This window comes from Cornus florida, unplaced genomic scaffold (assembly GCF_030987335.1).
Source record: "Cornus florida cultivar Cherokee Brave unplaced genomic scaffold, ASM3098733v1 CherokeeBrave_3.0.0_Hap2_Chr09, whole genome shotgun sequence".
Taxonomy (NCBI): domain Eukaryota; kingdom Viridiplantae; phylum Streptophyta; class Magnoliopsida; order Cornales; family Cornaceae; genus Cornus; species Cornus florida.
This window is the reverse complement of record NW_026775579.1, coordinates 91512312-91532607: the sequence shown is the minus strand read 5'-3', so window position 1 is coordinate 91532607 and position 20296 is coordinate 91512312. Positions and strand designations below refer to the sequence as shown.

At 32.4% G+C, this 20296-nt stretch overlaps 1 protein-coding gene across 1 annotated transcript; it reads right to left on the bottom strand.

Annotated features, from left to right (window-relative positions):
• Positions 1 to 8720: 8720 nt before the first annotated feature.
• Positions 8721 to 11472, bottom strand: LOC132275167 (heavy metal-associated isoprenylated plant protein 33). Its single transcript, XM_059776580.1, has 3 exons — positions 11135 to 11472; positions 10719 to 10794; positions 8721 to 10585 (listed from the first exon to the last, which is right to left on the bottom strand). The coding sequence occupies exons 1-3, from the start codon at positions 11162 to 11164 to the stop codon at positions 9162 to 9164; spliced, it is 1530 nt and encodes a 509-aa protein (XP_059632563.1). The 5' UTR covers positions 11165 to 11472; the 3' UTR covers positions 8721 to 9161.
• Between the last annotated feature and the right edge of the window lie 8824 nt (positions 11473 to 20296).

Below are 20296 nucleotides of genomic sequence, written 5' to 3'. Positions count from 1 at the left end.
ACCATTAGGGGGAGAAAGGGCATAGCAGTAACGTGATATTACTTGGAATGCACTGGAATTGTCTCATTTTGATCCTCGCATAAATCAATGTGAACGAGAAGTTAAGAGGATCATTCACTTGCAAAATGTTGCAAATCAATTACTTGATGCATTTACTGATATAAAGAAAGTAATAAAATCACATATACCAGCTGCAAATATTCCATCACGAATTGCTGTCCCGAAGGGACCTTCTATCAGTAATGCAACAAATGCATCTAAAACACGCCTGAAACGTGGCAGACCAGTCGGTGCAAAAAATACTGCTCCTCGTAAGAGGAAATCAGATATTATTAGCACTCCTGAAGAGGCCACAAAAGAAAAATTAGCACTCCTGAAGAGGCCACAAAAAGAGTAACAGATATTATTGATCAATCTGAGATAATAGCCTTTGATAAGGCAGAGGCTCTTAATATGGCCCAGGCACCTAAAAATGATAAAATAATAAATATTGATGATACAAATGCAACAAATGATGATATGACCCTTGATGAGGCAAAGGTACCTGAAAATGATGAGATCTCACTAAATTATGGAATAAGATGGAATATAAATAAAATTATTATCGACAACATATTCTCATATGTTGTTACTATTGATATTGATAATGAGGATCCGAAACCTCAAAATGTCAAATAATGTCGACGAAGAAATGATTAGCTAAAATGGAAAGAAACGATACAAGCAGAGCTAAATTCATTAGTAAACGTGAAGTATTTGGACCTGTAGTCCAAACACTTAAGGGTGTTAATCTTGTTGGGTACAAATGGGTATTTATATGAAAGTGTAATGAGAAAAATGAAATCACAAGATACAAAGCCCGACTGGTAGCTCAAGGTTTCTTACAAAGACCTGATATTGATTATGAAGAAACATATTCCCCTGTGATCGATGCACCCACATTTAGATTCATAATACATTTGGCAGTCACAGAAAGATTGCATATGCATCTAATGTACGTGGTTACAACATATTTATATGGATCACTAGATAGTGATATTTATATGAAAATCCCAGAAGGATTTAAAATGCCTAAAATAAAGCCACATAGTATGTACTCGATAAAATTGCAACGATCCTTATATGGATTGAAGCAATCTAGATGAATGTGGTACAATCGACTTAGCAATTACTTACTCAAAGAAGGGTATTTGAACAATCATCTTTGTCCGTGCATTTTTATTAGCAAATCAGAATATGGTTTTGTTATTGTTGCAGTATATGTTGATGATCTGAATCTTGTGGGAACATTAGACGAGATCGAAAAGACGGTCACTTATTTAAAGAAGGAATTCGAAATAAAAGATCTCAAAAAGACAAAATTCTGCCTTGGACTGCAAATTGAACATTTTTCGAGCGGTATTTTCATCCATCAATCAATATATACAGAAAAAGTTTTGAAACATTTTTATATGGATAAAGCCCATCCATTGAGCTTTCCATTAGTTGTTCGATTACTTGACATCAAGAAAGATCATTTTCGTCCTCGAGAGGATGATGAAGAACTCCTTGGTCTTAAAGTGCCCTATCTTAGTGCGATTGGTGCTCTTTTGTATCTTGCAAATTGCACAAGACCTGACATAATTTTTCCAGTCAATTTATTAGCAAGGTATAATTCTGCACCAACCCGCAGACATTGGAATAGAATCAAACACATATTGCGATATCTTCGTGGCACAATTGATATAAGATTGTTTTATTCAAAAACACCAAATTCTCAATTAATTGGATATGTAGATGCCAGCTATCTCTCTGACCCACATAAAGTTTATTCACAAACATGATATGTATTTACCTGTGGCGGCACTGCTATATCATGGCGATCTATAAAACAGATAATGATTGCAACTTCTTCAAATCATTCTGAGATACTCACAATTCATGAGGCAAACAGGGAATGCATTTGGTTAAGATCAATGATCCAACATATTCGAACAACATGTAGTCTTTCATCAATAAAAGATAGCCCAACAGTATTATATGAAAATAATGTAGCATGCATTGCACAGATGAAATAAGGTTAAAAGTGACGGGACCAAGCACATTTCACCAAAATTCTTTTATGCACATGAACGTCAGAAAAGGGTGATATTAATATTCAAAAGATATGTTTATGTGAAAATTTAGCAGATCTATTCACTAAAACGCTTCTAATTACAACATTCAAGAAACTGGTGCATAACATTGGAATGCGTCAACTAAAGAATCTTCAGGTTTGAACTAATGCAACAATGAAGCGGAGCAATTGAATGAAGAGGTATTGGGATACTGTACTCTTTTTCCTTCGTTCAGATTTTATACGAGGCATATTTTTAGTGTAATGTTGTGGATCCTAATGGTGAGTGTTATATATATCTATGTTTGTGTGGGATCCGCAATGGATTATGCCATCCATGAGGACACCTTTGGCTTGGGGAGCAAGATCACACTTATGGCTTATATTGGAAGCTTCATTTTGAAACCTATAAATAGCATGTATCTACTACTAATCTGGGAATTACCATAAGAAGTATTGAAAATCAATGAGAATATATATTACTCTTTGATCTTTATTTCTCTAACTATATATATGTGTGTGTGCACGCGCGCGTTATTATACTGCCTATAACATATAAATTATAAGACAAAGTTATTTATTATTATTATATATATATTTTTTGGTAATGGTTAGTGGGGCTAGAGAGTTAGATGTTAAAGGAGAAGAATAAATTATGCTGGTAGTTTCGAACACGAATTAAAAGCCTACCTCTAAGTTAGCCCTGAACCTACAATTAATTAAGGTCTAGATGCCCAAACAAATTCGCCTTTAAATTATTTTCCCAAAAGAATAGGTTATATAATTTAGAACCGTATAATATTTATTAATTGAATGATGGAGTACTTTTTTATAAACGAAAAAAAATAATCATCAGCCTTGACATGATAAAATTGCAAGCACCACATTCATGTCGTATTTTAAAATAAAAATTTTAAATGTTTTTATTTTTTTATTTTTTTCCTACAAGTATTATCAAACAAAGGGGAGAAAATAATTGGTTGCCTCCCTAAAGTGATTTCATACAGAATCATCATATTATGACGTATAGAAACACATATACTGAGTGTTCCAAGAGACGTCTTGGTGATGTTATAAGCCGGTTCAAATCAATTTTTAGTATGTAGATATTTGAAGATATTATTGTATGGAAATTCACAAAAAATTCTAGGGGTTGAGGTTGACACAAGTGACATTTATTAATTTATTGATGCCTTTTTCTGATAAATGAAAAAGTAATTGTTATTTCATCCTACTATTCAACGTGACAAAATACCAAACACTGCATGCATGTCTTATCATCCCAAAATCATTTTTAAGATTTAACCTCAAATAGTATGTTTTTGTCAAACAAGAAAATAAAATCATTTTTTTTTTAGTTTCCTCCATTAACTACTTTTGTCTAGCATCACATACTGCGTCAGTACTTTTTGAATAACTTCAATATTATTTATTATTTTAATGAAACCAAAAAATAGATCATCTTTTACAAATTAGTGTGCAAGAATAGAATTGAATGGAATATCCATTTTAAGTTCCAATCATTCATTCATTTGGTGTGCAGGAATGAAATGAAATAATCATTCTATTTGAATGGAATTTCGTATAAACAAAAAAATGTTTCACATTCCATTTTTCAACTTCTTTATTAGACGTGGTAAAAGTCTTTCACCTTTCCTCTCTTCTAAATATACCGAGGGTTGCCATTGACAAAAAGTTACAGGATTTTCAACCAAATTGCAGGTATTAATCTCTTTATCTTCTGTGTATATCACTTTATTATTATTTTTTTTATTTTTTTTTACTTTTTTATCTTTGTGTTGAAATGTTTGTGTGATTTCTCCATCTTTCTCTTTTCGATCATTTATATATGGAGCAAAGATAATATAAAATAAAAATTAACAATCATCTGGAGTCAAAAATAATATTTTATTTTATTTTAAGGTTTTTCTTTATTTTTTTCAATGGTTGGGCATCTTATAACAATCCATAATTAGCGTCAAAATATTAATTAAATTGATTTTATTAAAATGTAATATAAGCCAATGAAAAGGGTATTTTTAAAGAAAATTATTTCATTCTATATTTAATGATGGTCAACCAAACAATAGAATGGTAATAATCATTTCATTCCATAACAATTCACCACGTCACACCAAACAATGAAATAATATTCTTATTACATTCAATTCTCATTCTCATTTTATTCCGAGCTGCATTCTATTCCATTCTTGCACACCAAACGTGAGCCTATACCACACCCCTCATGTACAAAAAAACACCCTTAAAAATTTAATTTAGTGTAAATAGGTCCCTCTAACAAATTTAAATCCTAAGTTGACTAACCTTTACTGAACTATTTTATAAAATATTAAAATAAATAATTTTGTAAAATGATAGTAAAAGACACTATTGGAGGACACCCCTCAAGTACAAAAAACACTTTTAAAGTTTCAATTTGGTGCAAATAAGTACATCTGACAAATTTAAACCCTAAGTTGACTATATTACCCTCATTGAACCATTTTATAAAATATATAAAGATAAATTTTGTGAAATAACCGAAAAGGACACTATTGGAGGACGCCGGTAATGGACAAGTAAAGACAAAAATAGAAAATTAAAAATATATATATAAGAAAAGTAAAGATTAAAATAGAAAAAAAAAATGAAAATAAAGTGCAAATTAAAAAAAAAAATTGGTCCAAATTAAAAACTAGTGCACAGTGATATTGGTACTTTTTCCTCTTTTTTATTTGTTTAACAATTTTGGTACTAATAAAAATATATATATAGTAGAAAATAATAAACTGAAATTTTAAAAAATTCAAATCCTTATTCTACAAATTTTCAAAATTTCAAAAAAAAAAAAAAAAAAAAAAGTAATATGTACATAACACTAGTATATTATGAGATTGGTAGCATATATACCTCTGGACATTTTCAAAAAAGTAAAAAGACAAAAAGAGTATTACAACACTAATTATTTTAGATTTCTAATTGAGGAGTATTTTTTGCACAATGTGAAAAGATTAGAAGTGTTTTTTACATACTTTTTTAAAAAAGGTGGTAAAAGTATTAAGCGAAGTATATTTTAAGAATATTTTATAAACTTATCACAAACCTTATAAGTGATAAAATTGAATAAAATGATGACGTGACTGAATTGAGACGGCATAATTAAAATATATAAAATTCAAAAAAATAGTTTCATTCCAACACACTAAATCCATATGTAACAACACTCATTGAGGTTGCAACTCCATTTATGAATCTTGAAAATAATACTAATGTTGAACAATTTAAGTGGGGACACAAATACCATCAAGACAGGAGAAACTGAGAAAGACTATCAAAGTCGAATTATTCAAAATAAAAATAAATAAATAAAAGGAGACTGCCAAAGTCCAACCTCATTAACTCAGCTTTATACAAATTAAGAAATTCAACCCTGTGTTATGTAGTTGAAACTTTATCACTTTAACTTCAAACGTTTGACTTGTGAGTCACGCACATTTGGGTCACTGACATACCAATTCCCAAGTTACTGTTTTGTAAGAACAATATTAGCTGAAAAATATAAATTTATTTGACAGTGGAGGATATTTAAACCTTCATAATCTTATTATATATAAATGTCACAATAATTCAAACAAATTATTGTTTTTTGTTTTTTTTTTTTCCTTTTTCCATTTGCAAGGATTGTTTTTCATTTATTGTCTTGAATTCAAAATTAATTAAAAATAATAATATATAATTAAATTCATAAAAAATCAAATTCTCTCGTGTACCACTTTATCGTGTGTTATAAACTATGTATTTATGCTATTTATTCAACAAATTATATTACAAATATAAAAATGTTACAATAACAATCATTTATATCACTTACGCAACTATACAATACTTATGCAACAATTATACCAAAATCTCATAAAATTAGTATGAGAATTGCAACAGAAGGCCTATGATGTCCCACGTGATGTTCAAAATTGCTCTCCTAAATCTGAGTCAAAATTGAAGGTCTCGCCGAAAAGAAAAGAAAAGTGAAAAGAACCAGCTTTTGTCATCTCCGTCATGATTGGACTACATCTCTCTCTCATTTCACTTTCTCTCAAATACCCTGGCTTTTCCCCCCCAAAAACCTGCTTATATTATGCCTAAAGCAAAACCAAATTTTAATGAGATATTTTTGTTTGGTCTGAGTCATTTTCTTTCTATCCAAACAAACAGCCCCAATCCCTAATGTCCTATTCCCATGCATGGCCAAATTCATTTCTTTCACCTACTCCGTGCTTCTTATCTGTCCATTGACAATCAGACACGTGTCCCTACTCATGTAGCACCAAAATAGCAAACATTTAAAGTCTAGGTAATAAGTTAATAACCCACTATGGTCATGTTTGGATTAGTTAAACCAAACACGGAACAGAAATGTGCGGAGTAGGGCTATCTTCGCCACCAAACAGGTGGAGCAAGTTTTGGATCTCGAGCTATGCCATTAAATGACCTCACAGCACCTGTTGGTCCGTAGATCTGAAAACAGGCAACTTGTCGTAAGCAAAGCTAATACATCACAAGACTAATCGTGCCCGTCAAAACCATCCACTACTTATTACCATAGCTCCGGACACACCCAGTCCCATTACCAATCAATCCCAGTACAGTAATTATTATCCACTGCTTCACACCAACATCATAAAAATTAAAAATTAAATAAAATTTTTTAAATAATGTACAATTTACAAGGTGTCTTTTTTTTTTTTTTTTTCATAAAAACAAAAACAGTAAATTTCACTTAGTTTTGTCGATATTTCATATAGTACTTTTATATTTTTGTTATCTCCTGAAGTTAGAGCTGCAAATGAATCGAGCTGTTCATAAGCAGTCCGGGCTATACTCGCTAAGGACTCACACTCGAACTCATTCGTTAAGCAAATAAGCCGAACTTGAGCTCAATTTATAAACTCGTTTACTAAACGAGCTAAACCTGATCAATGTTCGATTCGGCTTGTAAACACGAGCTCGTGTTGGCTCGTTTATGTTAGTGAACAATGGACTCGTTAAGGATTTGTTTACATCTGTGTTTTTATTTTTTGTTGGAATTTTTTAATTTTTGGAAGCATAAAATAAAAATGTAATCATTTAGTTTAACTGAGCAAATTTCGAACATTAGTTTAATTTAATTTACTAAACGAGTCGAGCCCGAGCTTTTTAATACCGTGACAAGCCCAACCCTGAATTGAGATTTTTAAGCTCGTCACGAGCCCGAGTTGAGTTATAAACAAACGAGCCCAACCTTGAGCCGGGAACGAGCCTGAACAAATTTTGACCATTAGTTTAATTTAATTTATTAAATGAGCCGAGCGAAGATTTTTGAGCTCGTCCCGAGCTCGAACATCCTAAAGCTCTGCTCGACTTAGTTCGTTTGCCGCCCTGAATTTGTTGTTGGTAGCAGCTAAAAATTGATAAAAGATCAACTTTACCCCTTTAATGATCCAAATGACAACAAATATTTCATGAACTAAATGATAAAATAATATGTTACCGTTATCAAGTAGCCGGCATGTGAAATTATGAAATATTGAGGGTATTTATGCAGAATATTGACAAATCTGAAAAAAAAAAAAAAAGTAATTGAAATTTACAAAAAGGAAAAATCAATATATATATAAATATAAAATTACATTCAAATGCGAAGAAACGTTTTCTTATTTAGAATTGAGCAATGTAATATTGGATTCTTTTTTTATTTTTGGTGCTATCTATTAGCCACCATCTAAATTTGGCTCTATCAAAAAAACAAAAAAATTGGCCTCTATTCGAATTTTTTTTTTATTCACCTTAATGTTTTTTTGTTTGTTGGAGAATTGCTAAATGCTAAGCAGTTTCTGAATATCAAACGATATGACAAATCAGTTAGTAAAAATGGATCAAAATTTTTATCATTTTTCATTAGAAATTCAAAATAAGGAAAAACAGAGGTACTTTTGGAAAAGCAAAGGAGTGAATTTGTCACCGTCAGATTAGACAGATGGAAAGTGGTGTTTATGTGGTGGGCCCATATGTATATATACATATAAAATCATGATCATCATCAGGTTGACAAATCCAATACAGAATGGAGGGGTCTCTCCTTCTCTCTCCTATTTTGTTTTGATGCCCATTCTGTTGATTAGACTAGACAATTGCTTAGAATTCGTGTCAAAGTGTCAACGCCGTTAGATTTTAGAAATATAAAGTTGTTAGCTTGTCCTTGTCAACATGTTCTCTTTCATTCTATCTTTAACAAGTTCACAGTTTACCCATTGATCTTCTACTACACTAGGTGAGTGAGTGAGTGAGTGAGTGACTGTGTGTGTTCACAAGTACTATATGTAGCTTCGAAACCAATAATGCTCCATTTCCAGTCTATAATTAATACTACTATAGTATATCTATATAAAATATAGGTTATAGTATATAGATAGATATAGTAGTTTTTATAGATGGTGAATCATATATAATTCATAAGTGGTGGGTCCAACTCTTCCATTGAATTCATGGGTGTAGACCCCACCACATTAAACTCCATGATTTGAGTCACATTATACATGTATGTAATGAAATTTAATAATGTGGAAAGAGGAACATACAAAAAAGGACATTGTTATGGTATAATATAATTAGAGAGATAAGTATGAAGTTATTATTAAAATGGCCAAGAGTACTTGAGATATAAATGGGCATAGAGATGGGCCTTTTGCTAAACCCGATTCTCTCTGTTCAATTTATTTGTGTCTCCCAAACACATATTAACACATATAAACATCTCTCATTCAAAGCCCACAACCATCCCACTTACATATCTCATCTTCTTTAATATATATTATCTATAAATACTTCATATGGTAAATAAAAACCTAACTTAAGGATTAAAAAAAGAAAAAAAAAAGGGAAAAGAAAGATTAAAGCTACAAATGAAAATTCCATTTCCATGGATTATATGGATCAACACTTCCCAACTCCTTCAAACTATAACCCAACACCCAGAACCACCACTGCCACTGCCATCAACACCGCGAGAAGGCAGAATATTCCGGCAGGTTCACATCACATGGCAACTTGAAGTGTTTTCATCACTAAAGAAGTTGGTGTACGGATCCGCCTGAGGCGGGTGTGGGTGCGGGTACGGGTAAGGAGGCATGTAATTGACGGCCGGAGGAGGCCGGGCATACATCATCGGTTGAAATCTTTCGTTCCCATTTGCCCTTTGCTGATTCATCATCATGGCAGCCATTTGTTGTTGCTGGTAGTAGGGGTTTCCAGCCATGATTTCAGGTCCAGCTCCTTGGAAGTAAGGGCCGCCACCGCCATTCATTGCCGCGGCCGGAAGGCCTTGGACTGCCGGAATATTACCCATCTGGCCCATGGGTACATGACCCATCTGGCTCATTTGACCCATTGGTGGCACTTGACCCCCATTACCACCAGGATTCATACCACCTATCATGTTATGATTCATATTGAGCATACCATCATTCATTCCACCCCCTTTCTTGCCCCCACCGCCATTCATGTTGTTCCCATTAGCACCCCCACCACCACCATTACCATTCTTGTTCTGACCTCCACCATTATTTTTAGCATCTGATGGACCTCCCCCACCATTCTTGCCACCATTTTTGCCTGCACCACCACCTTGATTTTGATTTCCATTACCGCCGCCTCCGCCTCCGCCTCCGCCGCCGCCGCCTCCTTTCTTTCCACCACTGTTACCACCCATTCCATTAATCTGAACAGGTATATTTCCACCACCACCACCCTTTTTACCATTCCCACCACCATTTCCGCCAGGATTACCACCAGCATTTCCAGCCTTGGCGGCCTGGGCAGCCATTAGCTGCTGTATTTGTTGCTGATTCATCATCATATTAGGCATCTTAGGCATTCCTTGAGGAATAGCGTTACCCATCATGGGTGGTGGTTGTTTCATCTTGTTAGGAGGCTGAACAGGGGTATCATCCAATTCATCATCAAACTCATCATCATCATCATAGTCATCGTCATCATCATCATAGTCATCGTCGTCATCAAATTCATCATCATCAAACTTCACAGCCTTCTGGTCCTTGTTGGGATTGTTAAAGGGCATCTTATTAAGGTCCTTAAATTGGGGGGGCAGCTTCAGATCTTGAAACCCTTTCATCTGAAGTTGCTGAAGCATCTGCTGCTGCTGCTGCTGGGTTGGGCCCTGTTGTTGCCCACCTCCTCCTTTAGGCTGCTGCTGCTGCTGCTGCTGATTGTTTCCTCCCTTTTGGCCCTTGTTGTTCCCGCCTTTGCCATTGTCAATCTGCATGTTCTTGAACTGGTTATTGAGTTGGTTCTGTTGATTGTTGTTGGGTTTTGGAGCACCCCAAAGCTCTGCATGTTTACCACTCTTTGCAAGCTTCTTGATGAGTGTGGCAGGGGCTACATTTCCTGACACTGTCACTTTCCCCTGTTCTGAATCTATATGTGTTTTATAAACCCCTAGGAAAAAATAAATAAAAATACCCAAAACCAAAACAACCAAAAAATTTCAGATTAAGAGAGCCAATTTCAACCAGAAGAAGAAAGAAAAGGGAAATTAAAGAAGATGGGTTCTTGAAATGAAACCAAATACCATCAATTTTGTGCAAGATTTTCTTTACTTTGCTCTTACACCCATCACAGTGAATATTCACTTTCAGAACACATGTCTGCATGTACAAGTAAAACCAAAGAACAGAACACAGTGTAAAGAAAAAACATCATTCAGATAAGGAAAAAATAAAAAATAAAATACCATGCTTGTCAAGAGAGAAGCTAGAGATATACAAGTTAAATTACTAATTAATTGCAAATGTATGGTAAGGAAAGAAAGAAATATAAAAAAGCAAAAGCAGTCAAAATCAATCTTGAGTTTGAAACAAGCAAAGAACTTGAAACAAGCAAACAAAATAGAAGTAAACACACAATGAATTTCTACATATAGATATATATATACGCAAATGTATACATAAACATATATATGAACAAATGAATTGAGTGTACTTATACCTGGATCTTCAAGAACTCTTCTTTACTCATATCTTCTACTGAAACAGAGAATAAGAAGGGTACAAGGAAAAATCGAAAAAGTGTGGGTTGTTGCTAGATCTGATGATAGAAACAGAAGCAGGTAAAAGAAGAGGACTGAGAAGAAGATGAATTACATATAAGAACCAACTCCACCACGAGGTCTCTTCTCTTCTCTGTTCTTTCTTTTGGGGCTTTTCCAAATAAACATAGAGAGGAATGATAGAAAACAAATGAGGGTCAGGAGAGAGAGAACAGAAGGGCAGACTGTCAACAGGGTGCGGGGAGAGTCTAGCTCTTTGAGACCTTGCTCTTGTTTTGGCCTTTATTTATTGGTATTTTGTTACCATATTTAGAAGATTATATGTAATTTCATAATTAGCCCGCATAAGCCACTGGTATTTGGCTTGGCTTAAAGGTGCGTTTGGCTTGGCTTCTGAGCCAGTCTTGTGAATGGGTCACACGGTAAGAGTGCATGTATTAAATTACTAGCAGATGTGAATGAACCCTTGTCAGATCTCTCTCTCTCCCCTATTTTGGGTGGTACAATAAATTGCTAACTCATTTAATGTACCCCCTTAGGGGTATGTAAATTGGTTAAAGTAACATAATTAAATATATATATATATGTATGTATTATTATATTCTGGTAATTAAATTATGTCAATACATTACATAGTGTTCGGTAAGATTACTACAATTGGTTTCACATGAAATTACAATAATACCCTTGTTCTGTTTGCTCTCCTTTCCATCCATTTGGAATTTGGTTAGATGAATTTTTATACTCTGTAGTACAATTTTAGTAAAGGGTTGTAAATTGTAATTTCATATAACCGCGTTTTATTGTTGAAGTATGGTCCATGGTACAGGATGCCTAACTAATACTGTTTTTTAATGCCGAGTATAAGTTGTGTAATAAAGCAATGCTTATCCCTTGAAGCTGACTGTATAAAATAAGGCATTAAATGAAAAATACAATAAAAATTCAAATTTATATTTATAGAGTTTGATGAAAAAATAAATAGAATGAAAACAAAATAACAATAAATTGTTGAAAGAATAAATAGAAAGAAAACAAAATGACATTAAACTTCAGTTACATTGAAGTTCTATACTTCTGTCACGGTTTTGACTAGTGATGGGTGAAAGTTTCTAGAGTACATTTTACGAATGCATTTACATTGAAATATGATGTTTTCAATTTGATGGATTAGTGTTCTATAATTGTTACTCCTTGTTCTGTCCTAAAATAAATATTTTATTTAGATAACTGTGACTTATAATAATGTCTATTTTAAAAAATTGTGATTCAAATATATGAGTCACAGTTTTTCAAAAGAGATATTTATTTTGAGACAAAATAAATATAATATTTTGTTATTCAAATTTTATTTTATTTTATTTTATTTTTATTATTTTTTTCGCGCTAAGTAGAGGAAAAATTATACCTTCTAATTGTCACATTTACACTTCATTAAGAATATCAAATCAGTCGCATTTTTAGGATCGGAAGAAATCTTCAAAATTTAAGTTGAAGCCATACAATAAGAAAATCGTTCCATATCAGGATCTGAATAACCTTCAATTAATGCATGTTCTAACTAAAAATTCCCAATTGTGACTCGTTAAGAATGTTAAATCAACTATATTACAAGGTGAAAAGAACTCTTCAAAATTTAAGTTCTATGACAAAAAAATCGTTTCATATTGGGATATTAACAGCCTTCAATTAACGCATGTGCTAATGGTCTCCGTTGTAACTTATTAAGAATATTAAATCAATCACATTACCGGGTGAAGAACTCTTCACAATTTAATTCTATGATAAGAAAACCGTTTCATATCGGGACTTGAATAACTTTCAATTAATGTATGTTCTAACTAATAGTTTTCAATCATAACTTATTAAGAATATCAAATCAATCACATTATCGGGTGAAGAACTCTTTAGAATTTAAGTTGCACGACAAGAAAATAGTTTCATATCGGGATTTGAACAACCTTTAATTAATGCATATTCTAATCATCGATCTCCAATCATGACTCATTAAGAATATCAAATCAATCGCATTACTGGGTGTAGAACTCTTCCGAATTTAAGTTTTACGATAAGAATACAATTACATATCACGATTTAAACAACCATCAATTAATGAACGTGTTTAACTAACATTCTCCAATCATGAATCATCAAGAATATCAAATCAACCACGTTATTAAGTAAATAACTCTTTAGAATTTAAGTTGTATTAAGTAAATACTAAGATTTGAAAAACCTTCAATTAATGAATGTTCTAACTGTTGGGATTTATATGCCCTGGCATAGCAAATTCCTATCTGGATTATAGTTACATATGTTCCTAACGTTTCTGAAATATTTATGCTTTATACAATTGGTGAATTCAATGTATTATATTTCGATTCATTATAGAATTGATAGTGTCCATTTGATTACAAGAGAAATTTATATATATGTATGTGATGACGATCAATGCATGGTATACAAATAGTAGTCATAAATTGTTCATAGTCGGTAATTATGGATGGACTCATAATTAATTAAGACTTGAACTGGATCCGCGTTAGATTAAGATATATTGCAAAAGCCGTCATATGCAATTGCTCCCTATCACCGTCATGGCATTTGACTCTTAAGTATGAGAAAAGTATAGACTCTTGTATTAATTAATAATTACTTTAATTTGTTTGGCGGATTCTTCGGGGTTCTTAGACCGACATTTTGGGTAATTATGTAATTAATAGTTAGAGGGTTATATTTTCAATATTTGCATCATTGCTACTTGTATTTATTTTGTATTGATTATGGTTTATCACAAAGTAAATTCGAAGGCCTTCGTGTGTTTTTAGACAAAATGATTTATTATATATTTATTTATTTAAATTATTATTTTTGTCAAATAAATGTTTTATAGTGATCGAGCCAGAAATAATTAAAGATATCAAAATAAATATATTAATTAAGTAGTCGGATTAATGGCTTTAGTTATCCGATAACTAATTATGCATAGAGGGGTCAAAGTGCGATATTGACTTAGAGGTTATTTATTATTTAATTGGAGTTCAATTAATTTCTTTTAGTAGAGTAGAAATTAATTTATGAATTAATTGAATTGGGTCTATGGACCGGGCCAATTATTAATTCATTGTAGCCAATAAAATAATAGGCCCAATGGATTCTCACTCATAGCCCAACTTGATATTGGAATCGTATTAGATTTGAGACATGTGAATTAGAGATTGAGAAGAATTTGTTATTTCCTTTTCTTTATCTTTTTGTTGCCTATAAATATACATGGTCTATGTATATTTTTTAGGGTGATTTTTAGTAGAAGGAAAAAGAAATATATATATTCTCTCTCTAGAAAATTAAGGTTTATGTTCTCATCTAATGGAGGCTCCCACAAGCCTAATTTTCCAAGATCATTCATGAAGGCTTATGAGTGATTCCTAAAGGCAAAATAATTACCAAGAAGATGGAGATACAAGGAGAAGGCATCTTGCTAAGGGATCTACAATAAGTGAGAACATTCACTTTAGAGGAAAGTTTTAAAGGTTTACTTAGACCTTTGATATAAGTATTCAATCCATTAATTGAATGATACATCATTTTTTTATTTTTGCATAAAACTTGTCTCTATGTGATGAATCAAGATCTATGAATCAAAATCCTTCGAAAAGTTTTTAAAACTTACACATTTCCTAACACTAACTAACCGTATCTGATCATGACTGATCATTAAGAATATCAAATCAACCGTATTACCCGGTGAAGAACTCTTCAGAATAACAAGAACACCATTTCATATTAGGTTATAAACTCAATTGACGCATATTCTAACTAATAATCTCCAATCATGATTCATTAAGAATATCAAATCACTTGCATTGCCGGGTGAATAACTATTCAAAATTTAAGTTCCATGACAAAGAAATCGTTTCATTTCGGGATCTGAACAATATTCAATTTATGCATGTTGTAACTAATAGTCTCAAGTCATTACTCATTAAGAATATCAAATCAACCGCATAATCGAATAAATTACACTTCAAAAATAAATTTATATGACAAAAAATTGTTTCATATCACGATTTGAATAACCTTCAATTAATGCATGTTATAACTAATGATCTCCAATCATGATATGACATGGTTACTTCATTCAATTTTTCAAAAACCCAATACGTGTTCTTCGCACCATGTCATATTGCAAAACAGAAAGGGTAAATTACACTGACCTCCCTTGAGGTTCAGTCAAGTTACACTGATCTCCCCTCTTGTTTAACAAATTGCACTAACCTCCCTTCAAATTTAAATTTTCATAACATAGAGTACCCCTCCATTAACTACCGTTAAAGGTCATTGCCTAATCAATGTTAGTAATTGCTGATGTAAGTTTAAAGTTACTAAAGTACTCTTTTAGTTATTATGAAGACAAATTTGACCTTATTTACTGAAATAAAATTACTTAAAAACCCTCCATGGTTGCCATTACATTGGAGCCTTTTGGGCTCTCTGCAATTTACTAGAATCCATTGGAGCCACTGGTACAAGCTCTCTCCACTCAACCTTTAAAAAAGAAAAACCTCTCTCCGCTAAGTAATTTTCATTGGATGATTCTTGTATTCCACTCTACATAATAAACAATTGCCTTTTTTTTTTTTTTTTTTCCTTCTCTCTTTTAAACTCACAATTGAGTTACTTCATTCTTCATGTATTCTTTATTATGTAGAGTGGAATATAAGAATTATCTAATATCAACGCCATTGGAAACTAAATTTTCTAAGTGTCTTGGTTTTGGACTTCGTTTGTAACCAAATGAAATAATTATAAATGGAAGGTGGAGAGGATCTACTACAACCAAACCTCCAATTATAAATAATCCAATTGATTATTTGGTGTGTTTGAGTTTCAGCACCAAATCTGGGTTTATGTCATACCCATTTACTCTCTTTCTTACCCTATTTGAATTGCCTTCCTATACCTCTCTTTGTTGTCACCAATCAAACCCAAATATATATACACCAAATCAAACAAATATATCCTCTCTCTCTCATCTCAAATTGTTTCTCATCAAACAAATATATTTAAGTGTATATATATATATATATATATATATCTCCTTCCAAATTGTTTCGCTTTGACATATGAATAATTTTATTTTTTCAATGTTCATCCTTTTGTAAATAAAATACAATAAATATAATGAGGACATAGATGTAATTTCACTTGAATTGTTAACACTATCTACTTGATCGTTATAAAAGGGGAGGTTGGTATAATTTGACAAACAAAAGAGAAAGTCAGTGTATGTTGACGAAACCTCAAGGAGGTCACTATAATTTTCTCAAACAGAATAATTAGTGCACCAAAGTGTCTAATCATAATAAATGGCTGAAAATTTGGCGGTTAATACATTTTACTTACACATTTATATACTTCCGTCACAATTTTGACCAGTGATCCAATTAAGGTTTTAACATTTTATTAATACAGTTAAATTTAATAAAAGTAAGATAAATTGCACGTGCAATTCACGTGTGTAGATTAATATATGTTATACATATCATATAACAATATTAAATATATATATTTATAACGCATGCTCTGACTTACAATCTATTATCACAACTCATTAAAAATATCAAATCATCCCCATTATCGGGTGAAGAACTGTTCAGAATTTAAATTATACGACAAGAAATCTTTTTCATATCCAGATCCGAACAATTTTTCATTAATATATGTTCCAATTAATAATTTCTAATCATGACTCATTAAGAATATCAAATCAACCTGCATTATCAGTCAAAAAAATTTCAGAATTTAAGTTGTACGATTAAAAAAAAAAAATCGTTTCATATGGGGATCTGAATGTTCTAACGTACAGTTTTCAATCATTATTCATTAAGAATATTAAATCAACTCTTCAGAATTTAATTTCGACAGCGAGAAAATCTTTTCATATTCGGATCTAGATAACATTTGATTAATACTTGTTCTAACTAACAGCCTCAAAATTACGACAAGCATGTTGACTTTGTTCAAATTTTCAAAAACCTAAAACTTGTTATTCACATGTTATATCATATTGGAAAACATAAATGATTAATGCCCAAATTTTATAAAATAAATATTTTTCTTTTCTCTTGTATAAAATGTAATATAATATATTATTCTGATATAAAAACATTATTAAATTTGCTCACGTAAAGCCACTTTTTGGCCATCAATAAATAAATTTAAAGAAATTTATAAGTAATAAATATTAAATAATCTACTCGTATATAGTTTACCTAAATTTTACTACTGTTAGTGTAATTTACCCGTTTTTCCAAATAAAGTTATTTTCACTTACCAAAAGAAATAGTGAAAAAACTTTAATTATATTATTTGGCAGAAAAAAAAGGAAAAAAAAAAAACACAAGAGAAACTAACCACCCATAAGTCACTTTGAGCAAACTCTAACTTTAAACTGCAATTAGATGGAGAAGGCTAAGACCTAAGTAGCCCTTTGGTTCAGATGAATTTTGCAGGAGTTATAATGTCAATTATGTACGTCGAGCCTTCTTTTATAAGCTAATAATTGTTGTCGTTCTTAAAAGCCTAACCCATGATGAGACCCTTGTGGCTATGTCCTTTAATCTACTCTTTTTAATTTTATTTTATTCAAATTTTTTGAAACCCCTCTCAAGGGCCCTATTTCACCTGTAAAGGAATGTGAATGGTGGTGATAAAGGGCCTCAGCAAATTGGCTTTTCCTGCCTTAATGTAAAGATACAGTAAGCTTCAATAATTCATTCCAGTTTCAACTTTCAATGGGTTGTCACTTACTAGGGTTTGTCAAAACATTTTTTTTTTTTTGAAAAAAAAGAATTAAATTGTTAACACAGGCCACCATAAAGTGTTTTAAGACACTCGGCACCACCATTACTATACATATATATGTATATAAAGATATTCCCTTCGTCTCAAATTAAGTGTCATGTTTTGAGAATCATAACTAACAAATCCAAAATAGGACACTTAATTTGGGACGGACACTTAATTTGTGAGTCATGATTCCTAAAACATGACATTTAATTTGGAACGAAGGGAGTATATATGTATATATATAAAGTCATTGGGGCTTTTAAAAAAAGAATTCAAGTGTGAAGTATGTGGAAGCAAACGTAGCTTCTCCAACTATCCTCTTAATTTACTTGCTCAATTATGCATTACATATGGAATCACAATTTCACGACTGCTAAAGTCATTTACCTTTTTGCTATGAAATTGAAAGTTCCATTAAAATTTGTGGAATGAAATAATGGTAGTTCAAAATTAGCTATGGCTTGAGATTTGAAAGTGTATTCATTTTTGTAAATATGGTCTGCAAAAGGAAAAGCATTGGGCAATAATGGTATGCAGTGGCATGACCAAATATGGAACAAAATATCACATGAACACCACATGGAGGTGGTGTTTGGATGGTGATTGACAATTGCTAAGAAGATAGATTGGGTAGAAGGTCATTTATGAACACCTAACCCACTTTGCATGCTGCATTATTTGCTCTGCTCTTGCTGCACACAACAACACTTCACATGGTCTTTGCAGCCCCCTCTTACTCTTACCTCTACATACACATATATATATATGTGTGTGTGTACGCGTGTGATAGAATTTTAATTTGGCATGCTTGGCTTTACCATTTCATGCAAAAATTGGTACTTTTTTTCTGCTTTGGTAATTCCCTCTGGGAAAAAAATCTCTACAATTGTTGAGTGATGATGCCTCAACAGAAAAATTGAAAGCAAATGTGGGTACAAACGCAGAATGAATACAAAGGAATCTGTAAGGACTCTCGTATTATTGCATTGCCAATGGCTGCATGTAGAAGAAGCTGGCCCAGTGAGAGTGACAGCTTTTATCACAACCCCCATCACCCTCTCCCAATTTTTCAATGACCCAATTTGGATTGTGCGTGCTTGGACGCAACTTCAACAAACAATGCTTGCTATCAACGAAATTAAATACATTTACCACAATTTATCGTGAGCACCCGTTAATTCAACTGCACGTGGAGAAGCTGCTTTCTTATTTTGAACTCGTCACATTCACGTTACAATAAAACAATCTTAACGATAGATAGATCAGAATGGTAGATAGATCGGAATAGATAAATAGAATGCATCAACCTCTCCATTGGAGAAGTTGAGTGCATGCCACTTAAGTCAAAGCATTAAGTTGTATGCCAACCAAAGTTTAGTTGGCAATAGAAGCCAAAAACATTTCTCAATGCAAGGACTAGAAAGCCATCCTCTTAATACAAGATTGGACTTTGACATCCTTGGAAACATTTATACACCTTGTATTGAGAGCTCGTGAACTGGACAAAATGTTTTTCAAACTGTACTGAATGAGCTCGTGAAAACACTAACTTTGCCTTGGAACTGTCTTTTTGTCTTGTAATGAACCCCACGTTAATTTCACAACTTTACATAGAAATGACTAGCATTGTGAACGAACCCTCCTACAATTAACATGCGGACACACCAGACCATCCATATCACATCACCAAAGGTCCAGTTCACATTTTCTTGCCTAGATGAGAGCACTCCCAATCATTGATTCAACATTTGTGCATAGTAATTTGCATCAAAGGTCCAACTTAATATGCCTAACATTTCAAATACTTAATGCCATTATCACAAACAATACTTTGTTTTCTTTCTTCACTCCTTTTGTAATATATAACAAAAGAAGTTAAAAGAATATGCTTGAAAAATAGGAAAGCTCAAGCTGGGCATAGAGACAAAGAGGAACAAAGATGAAAAGCAAAAAGAACAAAGGCAAGCAAGCAAGACTTGAGAAGGAACCCAAAATAGACAGTCAGTGGGGAAATATATATATATATATATATATATATAAATTATATCACCATGATAGATAAAGCAGGGCTTTGATAATAGTCACACACATACCATTGAAGCATCTGAGCAAGTGATAGATAAAGTCAACAAAGATACAAAAGCTTTTAGTAGTATATAAAATTTCAGAACATCTACTAACCTCTTCTCTTCAAAGGAAGCTACACTCTCAAGCCCTACCAAATCTTTTTGCTAACTTCCATGGCAAAT

Coding starts and splice junctions, on each gene's coding strand:
- LOC132275167 (XM_059776580.1), bottom strand. CDS start 11,164: ATGAGTAAAGAAGAGTTCTTGAAGATCCAG. Junction 10,795..11,134: donor AAGAGTTCTTGAAGATCCAG/GTATAAGTACAC, acceptor TTGTACATGCAG/ACATGTGTTCTGAAAGTGAA. Junction 10,586..10,718: donor AATCTTGCACAAAATTGATG/GTATTTGGTTTC, acceptor ATTTTTTCCTAG/GGGTTTATAAAACACATATA.